The sequence below is a fragment of the Coffea arabica genome, chromosome 10c (assembly GCF_036785885.1).
Source record: "Coffea arabica cultivar ET-39 chromosome 10c, Coffea Arabica ET-39 HiFi, whole genome shotgun sequence".
Classification (NCBI taxonomy): domain Eukaryota; kingdom Viridiplantae; phylum Streptophyta; class Magnoliopsida; order Gentianales; family Rubiaceae; genus Coffea; species Coffea arabica.
This window is the reverse complement of record NC_092329.1, coordinates 42,999,369-43,016,164: the sequence shown is the minus strand read 5'-3', so window position 1 is coordinate 43,016,164 and position 16,796 is coordinate 42,999,369. Positions and strand designations below refer to the sequence as shown.

At 32.9% G+C, this 16,796-nt stretch overlaps 1 protein-coding gene and 1 pseudogene across 1 annotated transcript; both read right to left on the bottom strand.

The window, feature by feature from the left end:
- LOC113714091 (flotillin-like protein 3) overlaps positions 1-16,796 on the bottom strand; it is a 100,136-nt pseudogene that overhangs the window by 52,886 nt on the left and 30,454 nt on the right.
- LOC140016227 (protein DMP6-like) lies at positions 6,877-7,851 on the bottom strand. Its single transcript, XM_072069695.1, has one exon. It carries the CDS (start codon positions 7,684-7,686, stop codon positions 7,015-7,017), a length of 672 nt encoding a protein of 223 aa, XP_071925796.1. The 5' UTR covers positions 7,687-7,851; the 3' UTR covers positions 6,877-7,014.

Below are 16,796 nucleotides of genomic sequence, written 5' to 3'. Positions count from 1 at the left end.
CTATTCTGATAAGAATTATAGTTAGTTGATGTACCTTGAACTCTTCTATACTCCCCTATAAATAGGGGTCACCCTCTCTTGTATCTAATATAGAGAACTCAAGTTCATTTGAGTGAATAAAAAAATAGTTCTTTTTTCTTGACTATTTTTCTCTTTTCTTTTTCTTGTGTTCGTTAATTTTCCTGATTTTCTTAGTGCAGTGCCCACTATATAAATAACACATATTTTACATCATATTAGTATTAGTTTTATAACATGTTATCAATACAAGACTACCAAAGTTCCACCAATATTAGATCAAACATTGGGCACTTCTTTGGGCAATTTTTGGCAAATTTTTGAGTAATATTTCTCGCTTTTAATTCATTTCATAGTCGTTATGGCTAAGATTATAAAACAGGAATTTATACCTCTTGATATTTTTGGAAAGAACTACTTATCATGGACAATGGATTTGGATGTAAAAATCCATCTTGAATTCATGGGTCTAGAAAAAACTATTGCTAAAGATAATGATGCAACAACCCAAGATTGTGCCAAAGTCATGATATTCCTCCGTCATCACCTTAATTAAGGAATAAAAATAGAATATCTTACGGTCAAGAATCCAATTGACCTTTGGATTAATTTGAAAGAAATGTTTGACCACCTGAAGTTGGACATTCTTTCAAAAGTTAGATATGATTGGCTCCACCTACAATTGCAAGATTTCAAAACTGTTAGTGAATATAATTCGACCATGCTTAGAATTACCTCTCAATTAAATTATGTAGTGAAATTGAGATTGATGAGGATATGTTGGAAAAAACATTTTTTTACCTTTCATGTCTCGAATGTGCTTTTGCAACAACAATATCAAGATAAAGGATTTAAAAATATTCTGAACTCATTGCACATATTCTATTGGTTTTTTATAAACTAAATAAAGAGATAAATACATTTTCAAATTTTCCAATCACACATTAACTAATACAATAAGTACTTTGGGAACTTTTAGATATTTCAATGAAAATCCATACTTGTTCGTCGCTGTAAAATATTACTTGAATAAAAATGGTCATTGTACACACACAAAATTTATATATAAAAAAAGCGATACATTGGCTGGATTTTCATACTTGACAGAGCATAATAGTGTCTTAGGCGTAGACTAACACAATAGATGGGATACAAAATTCGTTTTAGAATTTATTAAGCTACAGATTTGATCACTATGCCAAATCAATATCAAAGCCCTGTTTTATTGAGAATTTTCAGATGATAACAAGATTTGGAATTAATACAAAGGTGGGGTAAAAAAAGAATAAATAAAAATTTAAGGGATTAAATAATGAATTTCCTGTTTCGGCTTTCTTCTTCACATATTTGAAGTCCCTTCGATTAGTCATGCATCACTTCCCTCCCTGTCGGGCTATGGCACGCCAAAGTCCATTCTCTCCTGTGAACACGAACTCGAGGACTCCTCAAATTACATCAACCATAGAATAGATGTTATTTACGTAACTCCACCAATTCATAGTATGACATATCTCTCATTTATTAGTTGCAATTTAATGTAGATGAATAGTAGTCATTTGTGTGATTGGGCAATACTGATGGCTCTTCCATTCTCTCCTTAGTCTTCTGACTTTTTCCTGCATGACTGAGATAAAGCTGTACAGCATCACAAATTTCTGGCCAAAGCCATATAGTTGAGGAGCATTTATTGTGTGAACATACACAACTAAGCGGATTAATAAAATTGAACATTAGTTGTTTGGGAAAAAATATTTTAGATGTAATTTCTAATTTTTATTCATTTTGTGAAGTGATAATGAAAGCTTAGGACCAAAATTTGAAACATTCATTGAATGAAAAAACTAAAAAGAAAGACATATTATTGAATATGAGAAAATCATAATTAGTTTATTTCAATTAGGAAATTAATGAGAGTTCAGAGTATCATTTGAATCTTTAGTATGAAAATTTCTTTTCTTATATACAAAGAATAGATATTGATATGTCAAAACTCTTGAATCACGAAATGTAATAAAAAAAGTAAAGAGCAAAATGATAAATTCGTTAATGTAATGTACTTTATTTCCTAAGAGAATTGTGAATCATAACTATCAAATTGTAAGCATTTATGTTATATTGTTTCTATTTTTCATAATATTTGCATATTGAAATTACCTTAATGTAAAATAAGAATATTCATGTTGTAATTGTCAGATTTGTAATTTTTCCAAGGAAATATGATAAAAGTATATTAATTATCTCAGGTAAGATTATCAATACCATATGATAGATAGAAACTTTCCAAGTTTAAGTGATGCATTTACATATTTAAATTGAAATTAAAATGCTATTGCATTAAAGTTTTGTTGTTTCCTTTCAAGATTTGTAAATATGTTTTTAATTTTAAGTGGTATATTATAGATATCTTATGTTTATATTAGATAGGATTAGTATATTTAAGTAGGGCTGGTATATGATAGGTAATAAATTTCAAAATCTACGTAATATAATTATGGTTGCATCCATTCAAATGTTAAAAGATTTTGTTATGACTAAATAATTCAAAACTCTAAAAGAATAGAATGAGAAGTTGAAGGGTCAATGGAGGCTTAGGCTAAAAAGTTCCAACTAGCATTTTGTATGTATGCATGTATATGAATATGTATATGTGTATATATATATATATGTGTGTGTGTGTGTGTGTGTGTCTGTATATATGTGTGTGTGTGTATATATATAGATATAGAGCACAAATTAACATGCTAGGCTTATATTAAATTTGAGTCTAATAAGGACCAAACTCTGTTACGATTTAAATCGAACCTAATATTTAGATTCAAACTCAACTCAACCCAATTAAAGATTAGACTCATTGGATTTTTTATTTGTCAAAACTCAAGTTGATCCAACCCCATCAACAATCCTATGAGAAAATCATGCTGAGAATGAGCGAGCACAGCAACTGGCATATTTGTGGAAATGGCTTCAACCGGCTAGTCAAATAATAGCACGTAATTTTAGCCAATGTTTTAAAAACCAGACCGTTAATTGAACCGGTAAAGTGAAAGGGTCGAGGTTCAACCGGTCGGACCTGTTCAATCCTGGTTCAATGAATTTTAAAAAAATAATTTATATAAATATATATATACACAAAATAAGACATGTAATGGACTAATTTAATATTTTATATGATGAAAAGTTTACTATTTTTTAATAACTTGGATTTTTTAAAATAATTTTTTAAAATTATAAGTTAAAACAAATAAATTTCATCTCAATTTTAATTATATCTAAATCCAACCCAGAAATATCACAATATTTTGAAATTATACAAAATTCACGTCTATGAGAATTTAGACATTGTGAACTTAAATTTTAATTTACGTTTTGGGATTTAGAGATTGCAATTTAAAAAAGGAAGTTTGGAATTCGAAGGAAGTCAAGAGAATCAAAAATAGAAATGTAAACTTGATAAGAAACAAAAAATAAGATAAAAGTGAGTGGTTGTGGCATTAAATAATTTGGGTTAAAGAAAAATAATTCTTTTTTAATTTTTTTCAATTTAATGGACAAAAACAAAATTAAAAGATGGAAGAAAACATCAATAAATTAAAAATAAAGAGGTTTGATTAAAAAAGGAGTGATAAAAGAAAAGAGGATAGAGAGAGAGAGAGAGAGAGAGAGAGAAAGAGAGTTGAAGATTAAAAAGAAAGAGCCATGAGAAAATGAGATTTTATAAGAAAAATGAATATTTTTTTTATATAAATAAGTTATATAAAAAACTAATAAGATGTGATGGTGTAACGGTTAATACATTAGTCTTCTATTACAAAGGTCTTGAGTTCGAATCTTGATAGTTGTATTTTGCAAAACTTTAAAAAAAAAAAGGGGAAAGTTGAAAACCGGAAAACCGCTGGTTCAATCCGGTTCGATGATTTTCATAGTTCAACTGGGTTTTGACCGATTTTCTGCCAAAGTCAACAATGGCATAGAATCGGACCGATGCTATGGCCGGTTCGCGGTTCAACCGATCGAACCGGCCGGTCGGATCCGATTTTCAAAACATTGATTTTAGCACGTAACATATATGATTCAAAGGCAAGGAGAACTTGTAGTATAGACATATAACGTTTTGTTATAAACAACATTTTTGCTATAAAACACATGTATCCCACAAAAATTGTTTTTCCATCTACCAGGCCTAATTTTGGCCTTGGGCGTGAAAGGTTGTTTGGGTTCATAGTTGAAAATTTTGCGCATTTACCATTTCATTTAGAGAAAATTGCACCAATCATTGCTTACATATTGTGTAAGTGAAATTGTAGTCATCCAAAATAAAAACGATTAGTTTTAATCTCTAGCATATAAAATTGCTCGTCTTGTCCTTTGATATCTTTTCCGGTCAATTTTGGTCGGAACGAGTCATTGACCCATCATGTGCTCTATATTTAAAGGGTAAGCAAGTCACTTATTGGATTGACCCAAACGCAGAGGACCAGTGGTTGATTCCTTGGACAAAGACTAGCCACATCATTAAGTTGGACTTAAATACCAAACAGTGTATAAAATTCTGATTTCCTAATTTTAGTTATTTTTTTTCCCTTTTTTCATGATATACTCAAGAAAGGGTGAAATCACATCGGATCCTCCAAGCAAAACCAAGATATTTTCTCCCGTTCCATAGAGAGTTGAGAAGAGATATATGGAGGCTGAAGCACAGGATGATTTCAAATCCCACAAACAAAAACAAAAAATATAAGGGAAGGCTGAGGTTTTTGATTTGCAAGGAATTGGAGGACCACCCAATTGAGGGCTTAACGCCTTTACCTCACATTCTCCATTGAATTCTCCTATTGGATTCTCGAGTACCAATCAGCTAAATACAATTTTTCTTTACCTTGTGATTTTGCTGCATCCACCCCAAATTCCTTTTCTCGTGACCTAATTTTTAAATTGAAATCTTCTTGTAAAATCTTGTGGCCAATTCCACTCCTACATCTCCTCTCATGCCGCTGTCGCCACTGCCACCACGACCACCCACAAAGCAATTGAAAATTCCTTGGAAGGAAGAAGAGAACTCAGCCAAGCTCCACCACCATTGAAATAGATTTATTTGTCCGCATCTATAATTTCAAGTTGGTTAATTTGATTTTATTGTTTGAATTTGAAGTTTTTACAAATTTTTTTATTTAGGTGCGGAAATTTTTTTTATAACTTTTGTTAGCAGAAAGAGAGAAAGCTAAGGGATTTAGATTTTTTTAAAGGACATTTAGGTATTAAAATCTAAACTGGCTATTTTATACTCCCTCCGTCCCACTTTGATAGTCCTGTTTTCCGTTTTCGTCTGTCCCAAATTGTAGTCCACTTTTCAATTGAAACATGTAGTTGTATTTTAATTTTCCTAAAATACCTTTATTCAATGTAAGTTGTTGTTATTATAAACCTACCCTATTTAATGAGAGTTGATTCTTTTTTTACCATCAATTCAAGTTCCCATAAAGTTGTACTCTAATTAATGTGAGGGTATTTTAGAAGAATGGCTACCTAAATTGATTGTTCCAACAAAATTAACTGCTTTTTATTTCCTTTTTCGTCTGTCCCAAATTGTAGTCCACTTTTCAATTGAAACATGTAGTTGTATTTTAATTTTCCTAAAATACCTTTATTCAATGTAAGTTGTTGTTATTATAAACCTACCCTATTTAATGAGAGTTGATTCTTTTTTTACCATCAATTCAAATTCCCATAAAGTTGTACTCTAATTAATGTGAGGGTATTTTAGAAGAATGACTACTTAAATTGATTGTTCCAACAAAATTAACTGCTTTTTATTAAACTGTGTGAAAAAAGAATCAGAACTATCAAAGTGGGACGAAACGAGTATTTATTAGTTCGACATTTATTATTTGACTTGGTTGGGCATTACGTTAATATGTAAATGAGTAGCCACAGGTATATAATCCAAATTTTCAAGTGCTTTGATTGAATAAATTGATCCTTTATATTTGCATCAATGCAATAAGTGACTTTTCAATTTACCCCTTTAAAGTGAGGGGTCCATGGCTCATTTAGTCAAAATTGACCTAAAAAGGCATCGGAGGACAAAACAGAAGCACATTTAATATGCTAGGGACTATAATTCTACAGACTCGATATGTGAGGATGAATGGTGCGAGTTTCCATTTCATTTATGAGTTGCAACTTATGCCCATGTTTTATTCCAGGCTATGCAAGTTATTGGTTTCAAGAGAAGACAAATAAAACCAACGAGTAGTGAAGAAATTGAAAGCTAAACAAAACAAAAAGAAATTCGGATTTTCTTACGAGGTATCTCAAATAAAACAAATACTTATAAATAGTTTATTCTTAACTAACTTTCTGTTCTCCGTATGTTGTCAATTTAAGTACGCAAAATTTTATAAAGCATAGGAAAGTCCGTTAAAATAAGTAACTTTGCTTTCTTTTCACTAAGAAACTAATACTAGAGGAGGATTATTGGGAACATATTGACTTTTTCTCCTGACAAACATAATCCGGCAGATCAAATATCAACTTAATGACATTATCTAGGATGGGGGAAAAAGAATAAAGAATGAAGCAAAAACTAGTAGTTATCCATTGCCCTAAAATTACCTTCAAGCTTCAACGATTTCTTTAAAGATAGAAGACATACAAATTTTGAGTTAATATTAGAATCCAAGATCAACAAGTTTACTTTCGAGCTGTACTTGTTCTTTTGTCATATGGGACTTATGATATTAAGGCTTTATTGAATTTATCACAATAAACTTTGAATAACAGCTTTAAAATATTTGGACCAGAGTGTGAGAAACTTTTGTAGTTTTGGTTATATTTTACTATAAAAGAATCAAGAAAAAATTGGTGAATACAATATTTTCCAATTGTGGAGAGCAACATTTATTCATCATTCAAAAACATATTGACAATAATAATTGGAGATATAATTGAAATGGAAAACAATAATCTAGGCAAATTTCCCGAAGCCAATCTGTTTGTTTACGAAGATTTGACACCATCTGGGTCAGCACCAAAGCCAATTCCATGCCTTTGTGTGGGAAATGCAACAAATAAAATACTGCAGACCACCCCATTTGCAACAGGCAACACCGAAATGATCTCTTTGATTTCAACTGAAGGCGTGGGATAAAAGCAGTCAACAATATTTTTGTCAAGAAGTGCAATAGACGCAAAAACCAACAGTGACAAAAACCCATGCAAGAAATCCAATGGACCTATCTTTTTCTTTGCAGCTTCTTCAGGGGAAATGGTCACAGTTCTATCAATAGGATAGAAGCCCTTGAATGTCGCAAAACCGAAGAAAACGTTACCCTTTCCATCCTTGAAACTGTCTGTAAAGCTAAGAATGAAGCACGAAAGCGCACACAGAGCCAAGAGAACAGCTGTCATGGTTTTGAAAGCTACGTCGCAATCGCCTTGATTGGAAAGTATTGGAGATAAGAGCCGAAAAGCAAGGACTGTTCCTGCAGGAAGACGGCTAGCGAGGTAGGCTGTGCCCTTGAATGTTGAACAGATTGCTTGCCGGATTGAAGTGTTTTGATTGGTTTGGGGAGTGGTGGTTGAATCTGGTTTTTGGGAGGCTAAAAGGGGAGTTTTTGCATCGCCACCGCTGGTTGGTGGAGATGCTGGAGTTTCTACTTTGACATCCATGGGAGGCGATTTTGGAGGTTTTTTCAGACTTCCTTCAAGTGCTCAAATGGTTAGTTTGTCAGAGAGTTGGGGATGCATTTTATAGGGAATGAATTCTGTGAGTTTCGAAGAAATCTGTGATTTTCAAAGTCGAACGAGCAAGAAGTTGGTCTTGTAAAGGTTCTCATTTTCCTTGGCTCGAGAAATTTAATTTTGTCCAATTCAAATAGCTCGGAAACGAAAAGAAGCTCATCACCGGCTTAATAATTTAATTTTTTTTAATATATTTCCTTCAGCACAAAGAATAGCCACTTTATTGAAGTGACATTTTGAAATTTTAAAGTTACATATTGTTTATGCACGACAATAACCCAGAGTGATTTTTATATGGTTGGAAGAAATTGTCAGCTCCACTTATATTAGGTAAATGATATTTATGCAACATTGAAATTTTCAAATTGAGTACGCCAAAATAACTTGTTTTTGAAGCTGAGTTTTTTTTTTTTTTTTTATGAATCTTCAGAAAATTGTTGGAATTATGAAAGTTAATCAGACAAGTTAATTTAAATTGATCACTTCAATTTTTAATCCTAAAAATTTGACACATAATATAGCTTTTTTTTTAAAAAAAAAATTAATCCTAAGGTGATTGATCACTTCAAGTTTTAATTTAGATTTTAAGGAGTTGATCCAATGTGCTTTTTTGGGCTTTTAATTTCTTGGAAGTTAGTATCGTGTGCTTCTCTGCTTCTCTCTAGAACTAATCTAATCAAAATCCCCTCCAAATTTTTTCATGGGAAAGAGACCAGAAAAATATGGTATTTCCCCTGGGAGAGGAATCCTCTCTCTAGCTTTTAGGTTTCTTTGTTTAAATAAGTTCTTTTCTAGGATTTTCAAGTGCGAAATTCTTCTCCCTTAGAATCTCATAATGAGAGTTCCTTCTTTTTTAGATTATTCTAGTGAGAGTTTTATTTTCTCCTAAGTTATTTCTTTTTAGTTATTGAATCTTTATAAGAAATTTGAGATTTTATAAATCTATAATTTCTTCATTTATTATTTTTAGATTTAAATTTTTCTTTGAACTTGAACCAATTTTTAGTTACATCTAATTGTTAAAAGACATATATAGACCTATTGGGTTAAAAATGATTCATTTAGATGAAAGATGATATACTCAACCTTCGATGTTATCTATTTATTTGAATTGATTTTTCAGCTCAATTGTAATTATTGATTTTCAGATATATATGTATTTATGTCATGTTTCATTTGATGTATTTGCTCGCTGCAGATTTTAAGGACGAAGTTATCATTTCTACGAAGCAAACAAAGAAAAAAAAAAAAGAAAATTCAGGAAGTTGATCACAGTGGAACTCTTAATATTCAACTCTCTTAGTTCTGGTTGTTAATTCAAATCAAACCAGGGTATTGACCAAGACCAACAGGTACATTTGATTGGAGTAAAATTGCACATGGTTGAAGGGATTTGGAATAACTAAGAATACGACAGTGATGAGGACCGTTTAATCCATGATACATATACATCAGTTCATAACTCTGCCGTAGATGATTCATACAGCCTATTATATGTGGCAATTGGAGTCTTGACTTATCAAGTTCCAACAAGCACGCAAGTGGACCCGGCCCCCTTTCCGTTATGAAGTTTTCTCGATACACCCTTGAGTTTATGCCACTTGTCTTTGTAACTGTCAGTGGTTCCATGTCAGTTTTATCTTAACTACCAGAGAATTTCAGGTTTGTCAACAAGCCTGAGCTGTCCAACTATGATTCTGACGTAGTTTTAAAAGGTAACTTTTAATTTTAAAAGATATTTTAAAATATATTTTAAAAATTCTGTCAACATAAAAAATATATCTACAATTTAAAAATATATATATATATTATTATAATAAAATATTTTCAAAAATAACTAATTCAAACGGAGTTAAAATCTTTCAAATTGATAGTGAATTGGGCTAAAGTATGCAGGGAAGTTCAAAGAAGTTGGAAAAGTTAATCAATTCTCATGTCTTACTTTTCCAATCTGTCTTTTGTTTACATCCGTGAGAAGTACGAAACGCGAATGACAACACGGTGAACCTAAAAAGTTCAGAGTTGTGAAACGTGTAATAAATTATGATACGATCGCATTATCGCTACTATCTGTTTCCTCTTTTTTTTTCCCTTCAAAAATGATGCCGGTATTAATAGTCGCCTCAATTGAAAATTCATGAACTCATTTTCCTGGAACTCCAACGTATCCAAAAGTGTCTGGAAGTCCCTGTAAGAGGCTTCCAGAAGTTGATAAAACAGGTTGTTTGCGGTCAAAGTTTGTGATAGCATGCAGGAAACTTCTTTCTTCAATTAGTAAAAGAGAAAATGAAAACAATAATATGTAAATAAATAAAAATGAGAAAAAAAAAGATCGCTATATTTAAAAAATGGCACTAACATAGTGGATCAGTGAACAAATTTAAAAGAGGTTATGTAGCCTTTCGCTTCATGAAATAAGATCGGATTTAGAAAGAAAGGATGATCACATGGTAAAAAGTGAGGCTGCATTTAGAAAGGAAAACAGGAAAGCTTTTGGGTTATATGAGAAAAAAAAAAACTGAAAAGACAATTGAAAATCATTTAGGGTCTGTTTGGTTGGAAGTAAAATGTTTTCCTTGGGAAAATATTTTCCGTGGAAATAATTTTCCATGAAAATCATTTCCCTTTCATCATTTTCAGGTGTTTGGTTAGTTTATTGAAAATATTTTCTTACTTCATTTTTCTGGTGTTTGTTTAACTTTTGAAATATTTTCACTTTTATCTCTATCTTTACTTTCTACACATTATAACTACATACTTCTTCCCATGTAAAATAAGAAAACTTATCTCATTGTTTAACTTTAAAAAAATCTTGGAGAAATGTATATATGAATAAAAAATATCTCCTTAAGCAATAAACAAATTGCTGGCCACTTGGTGTCAAATATCAATCACATGCAATGCTTATTGTGACATATATCTTGCACTCTCACTGCTGAAAGTTTCTCTAGAAAAGAATGTTCTTATTATACATAATTAATTACTAGCATAGAATGAGCAGGATGAAGTTTTTTTTTTTTAATTTTGAATATACTAGGGGGAGGGTTGGGTTGGGTTGGGTGGTACGGGGGAGAGAATGTAAGGAAAAGGTCTTGGGTTCGAATCCTCCTGTTTACACTAAAAAAAAAAAAGAACATACTACAAGATGTTTTCAGTAAATTTGGAACATATTACAGGCGGGATGCATGCATTTCAGAAAACAACTTCAGTAAGTTTGGAAGGGAAGTTGTTTTCCATAAGATGAGTGAAAATATTTTACATAGGAAAATGTTTTCAGTAACTTTTGTGCAACCAAACACGGGAAATTAGGAAAATATTTTCCTGGAAAACATTTTCACCTGAAACAAACGGACCCTTACTTCAAGTATTGATTGAAGAAAACACGGTGAACAACTTGTGCAAGCAATTGCTAAAAACACACACACACACAACTGACTACAACCTACTTGCGTGGCTCACCAATATGAAACCATAAAATGGCAGCCATCAATGACAAACTAGGAATTGCCAAAAGAAAAACTTCCAGAAACCAAAGAAAATCTGACTCATAAAGCAACATCATCATCCTTTAACTGATGCCACTTTGCACAATTCCATGAGATTTTTTTTCCAACAAAATCAACCAAAGATCAACAACCATAAAGTTAGAGAAATTCTCAACGAAACACCAATGTTTTGATCATGATATATTCAGGTGCAACTTTTAATTATTCGATTGAAACCACCTTAGCATCCTCAAAATTTATAACGATTTGAGAATCAGAAATGCCACTATACAATGGTTTTTGATAACCACCAGTATTCTTCATTATTGTTACCACCGTGTACGGTGTAATCACATCTAGCTCAGCAAAGGAGAAGTTACTCCAAAGTTCATTTGGGTTCTCACCAAGCTGCTATCTGGAGATCTTCCTGCCTCATTTCCAGATAATTAAACTATGAGATTCCCAAAAAATGAAGCCCTTCTTTCTTTATTTATTTTTTTCCCAAAGAGGAAAAGCGCCACTCACTAAATTGTGTGGTTAATAGAATATGTAAATCGGTGGGATTCCTTCAATTTAGCAATAGTCTGCAGTACAAGATTATTCGTGCTATGCCAATGTAAATTAAAGCCAAAAGGGTGATCAATTAAAACATTAATTTGAATTAAAAAAAGGAAAAACCAAAAAAGGAAATAAAGCGTGGACTCTGCTGTTGATATCCTTCCAGTATGAGATTATCAAAGCTATGTCGTTGTGCATTACAAAATTTTCCCTTCCACAGCTTAGAATCACTTGTCAGATTCTTTCTTCTACACTCTAGCTCTATCAGCTTATTAGCAAATAATAATCTTACAAACTTACAACAACATGATTAAAATTTAAATCAAAATAGGTCTTTCATTGTAATAAGAACACATTCAGCCTTTCTCGTGTCAACCTTGGCAGAGCTTCTCCGAAATCACAAATAATTAAATAAATAAGCCAATGACTAGTTTCAGAGTAAATAAAAATTTTAAGGAAATTGGAAATATTTTGTTTCTTTATAACCAAAAAGAAGAAAAAACTTACAGTATCGGACCTGGACTTGGAATGAAAAGGAAGGGGAAAAAAACTTTTGATAGCAAAATAGGCAAAACATTCATGGAGAGGAGTAGCAAACTTCAGCAATCAAATAGCAAAAATTCCTAAAAATGAGGGAAACGAATGTACAATAGCAATAAGGTTGTTCTTTAGATGTTTCTCCTGCTCTCCATAAAATGATTCTTAAATTTTCTACATAAAATTGAGCAAAAATACCATATTATTACAGTAAAATAAATAAACATCTACCTAGATACTCGTCTAACATAAAAGGATAGAAAGAGAGAGCTCACCAAACCCAAAAAAAAAATAACAGAATCAAGCCATAGCAAAAAGCAAGAGTACGTATAATGAAAAATGAAACACCAAAAAATTAGATAAAAAACATATCTTTCCTATACCTTACAAATAGAACCAAAAACATCAAAATTATTCAGAAAATTGAAAACAAACTTACGCGAAAGGTTTAGAAGAGCTTTCTATTCCCGTTTATTCCGTTTCTCGATGTCAGGTGCATGACAACTGAATAAAGATCCAATTTGCTTTTTACATCCTTTAAAAATCACAAAGTATGTTGATAAGAAAATTCAGATAATTAAACAAAAAAATTGAAAACAAACTTTCGTGAAGAAGAGCTTTCTATTTCCCGTATTTCCGTTTCTCACCGTCAGGTGCTTGACAATTGAATAAACATCCAATTTTCTTTTTACATCCTTTAAAAATCACAAAGTATGTTGATAAGAAAATAGAAAAAATCATAGATAACTAGCCCCAACTCAAAGAAAATATTAAAATAGACATGAATATGGAGAGATAGAGTCACTGTGTTTAGAGAATCACGGAAGAGGAGTTTTTTTTTTTTTTTTTGGTCGAAACGGAAGAGGAGATTTACCGGTGTAGTTTTTCCAAAGGAGCCTAACTGATTCATCTAGTAATTCCCGTTACTACAATAAGGGAAATGATTTTTCACCGCCCTACTTTGATGCTAGATCTATAAGTAACAATTAACAGTAATGGTAGTTCCATACAAGATAACATCAGAGAAAAATGTCTTTCTTTCTTCAGTTTTTTTTTTTTTTTGGACTCCATTTCTTAATTTCGGTATTTCAATTGCAACAAATGGAAGAGAAAATTATGATTTGAGAACAACTAGCCTCTTGCCATTAAAACTTAATTTCAAATTAACAAACAAGTAAAAATTATGTCTGCTGTATTTACTTGGCTTTATATTTTTAGTTATCTATTCTAATAAAACTGAAAAATCTTTTATTTGGCAATATAAAGGCTTTTCACTAACCATCAATTTTAGAGGATAATTGAAGAACATTGTATCAGTTGTTCTTGGCAAAAGAAAATATACCTTCATAAGTAGTTCTATATATACTTCGAACTGCAGAACAATATCATGGTTTAATATAAAATGTAAATACTAAGAAATTGGTTTTTTATTGTGTGACAGCCCCACCTTCCCCTAAGGCGAACCAAAGGGGTTAGCGGACTGCCTGCCCAGCTCTCGCCAGGACTAACGGTACGGTTTACGTCAATCTAAAACGTTCCGGAACATAACATCGCGCGCAAACAAGTCAAAACACGAAATAAAATAAAACGAAAGAAAAACCGGAAGCCGAAATTTATCTAAACCATAGCCAAGCATATATATACAATGGAAATCAACATTTACAACCATAATGGCATGCCAAAACTATTCATTAAGGAGTACACATTCGATTTGCCTATCAAAAGGAAATGAACCCGTTATACATTAGGGTTTCACTTCAAGAGCTATACAAAAGACATTTACAAGCTCGGTATGGCAATTGACTATCCAGTCCATTTTCAAAAGCAATTATATCCCTGTAAGGAAAACAAATAACACGGAATGAGCCAAAGCCCAGTGGTATACCACCCAATAAGCAATCAAAGTCATATAAGAATGAACCTTCATTTAAAGTGCACAAATAAGCAATGAAGCAAAACAGTAAAAGGATACGGTCGGCTCTCAAGAGCCCAATTCCACGCTTGTAATCTTGATCCAACCCCATTGACCCTCCGTCAATGTTAAAAGTACCAAACCGTAGACTACACTTTACTTCCATTCCTTCCACCTATCATACCCCAACCGGGCCCGCACTCCATTCAGTAATATTTTTGGTAATACTCGAGTTTACCGGAACCAAGGGTCTCATTACCACAAGGTTCCCCAGTACAGTCCCCGTGGCATGATAATTTTCACGACCAAGCCCTCGCCGGCTCGATCCAATTAACTACCATGCGGGGTTGAGCTCATAAATGCAGTAAAGCCATTGGATACTCGTCCAACGACACCAAATTAGTTTCCATGAATGGAATGCAGTATTTCATATATCCAGTGCAGTATTTCAGTAAAACAATCAATAGCCACGAATAAAGTCATGAGGGGTGAGGGCGATCAAGTACACCCTCACCTCAATCATTTCCAATAACCAAATAAGCCTTCAAGGCATCAAATACACATAGCACAAAGCCACATTATAACAAGTAAGTGAGTAGTATACTCACCAAGTAAGTAAGTGGTATTTCATGTACCACGATCACCAAGCCGTCGTGCACTACCTTCAAGCCCTAGAACATATAACACATACAATGAGACTCGATAACGAGTCATATAGCAACGCTAAACACAACCCCAATAGGGTTTCATATACATAAGTGTGCATAATAGCAAACCAGAAATTCGAAAATGGCCTTAGCCATGGCCCCCATATAGAAAACTGTTTTACACTCATTATGCGGTAATGGCACAACTCTCATTACGAATATCGGTTGGGGGTGTAAGACCCACCGTTTCGAAGCTATGGAACAGGGCTACAATAATGTAGAAGACCACTCAATCCAGTTCCTAGCTTAACTAGGTCGAAAATGCCAAATACTAACCCAGAATTCCTAAAACAGGTTCGCAAAACACAAAAAACTGTAATCGGTATATCTCAGTCCTTACAAGTCCAAATGCCGAAATTCCAAAGGCATATGTTAGCTAAGACACTCAGCTACATTTCATAAGAAGACACCAACTCCAAAATCCAAACCAATTCCAGTCAAAATAGCCAATTACTATCGCAGTTTTCGCATTCTGCTCAAAGCAGAACAGCTACAGTAATTTCGTCATAACTCATTCTACATTAATCCAAATGACCTGAAATTTTGTAGGAACATCAACCTCATCAATACCTACAACTTTCATGTTTTGAGCAAAGTCAAATTCGGCCTCTAACATAGTGATCTAAAACCGGACAGAATTGGGGCTTCAAGAACCCTAACTTTCCAATTTTCCATCCAAATCCAAAATTAGTTGCATTTAACCACATTTGACATCCACTAGAGCCATTTCCAACCATTACAATTCATCATACAAGCCCCCAACATCAAGATCATATTAAACCAGAAAAATTCCCAATAAAATAAAAACTTCACCATAACAAGCCAAATCAAGAAATAAATCACATTTTCACACACTCATGCCACTTCTAAGCATCATATGACCATTATTAGAGGTAGTAGGGTGTTCAAGCAACACTTGCCAAGAAATCAAGAGAAAGAGGGATGTAGGACACCTTTGCTCTTCAAACAAAGTTCACCAAACAACTTGCTAGCACTAGAAGGAAGAAATTTATGGAGTAAAAACTAAGTTAAGCAAGTGGTTTAGTTGATTTGAGCTTGGAGTTGGCTAGAATATTGAAGAGTTTTGTCTTTCTTCTTGCTTAGGGAGGGCCGGCCATGGAGGAAGAAAATGAGAGAATTTTTGGTGAATTTTTTGAAGATATTTACTTATTTGGGTCAAAAGTCAAAAAATGTCAAAAGGTGAATAGTAACTCTTAAAGTAAGACTAATGACATGGTGACAAGTGGCACTACATTAAATGCAATCTTATCATTTCTTTTCTCTCTCACATCAATCACTTCACACACACTACTTATCTCTTAACACCCGATAAATTTATAACAGTATCCGAAACTTAACCTTATTGGCCGAATTTTTCCGAACTTTTCGCACTAGTGGGTCCCACGTCCATTATTTATCCTTAATTTTCTAAAAACTCGCCAATGCTAGAAAAATCATCTTAAAACTATAATTGCTCATAAAATCCTCTCAAAAAATATTTCTAAGCCAGAAAATGCAAAGTTATGGAATTAAAGGGGAAATAACCCTAGGAAAAATAATTAGGGTTTTACGGGCTCTCACACTCTCCCCCCCTTAAAAGAATTTCGTCCTCGAAATTTCTCACCTTAATTCCCGAAAAGGTTTGGGTATTTCTTTCGCATTTCCTCTTCCATCTCCCAAGTAGCTTCCTCCACTCCGTGGTTTCTCCATAGCACTTTCACTAGCGGAATTTTCTTGTTTCTGAGCTCTTTGACCTTTCGATCGAGTACTTGAACCGGTTTCTCTTCGTAGGCCAGTGATTCATCTACTTCGATATCCTCCGGTTGTAAAACATGAGAT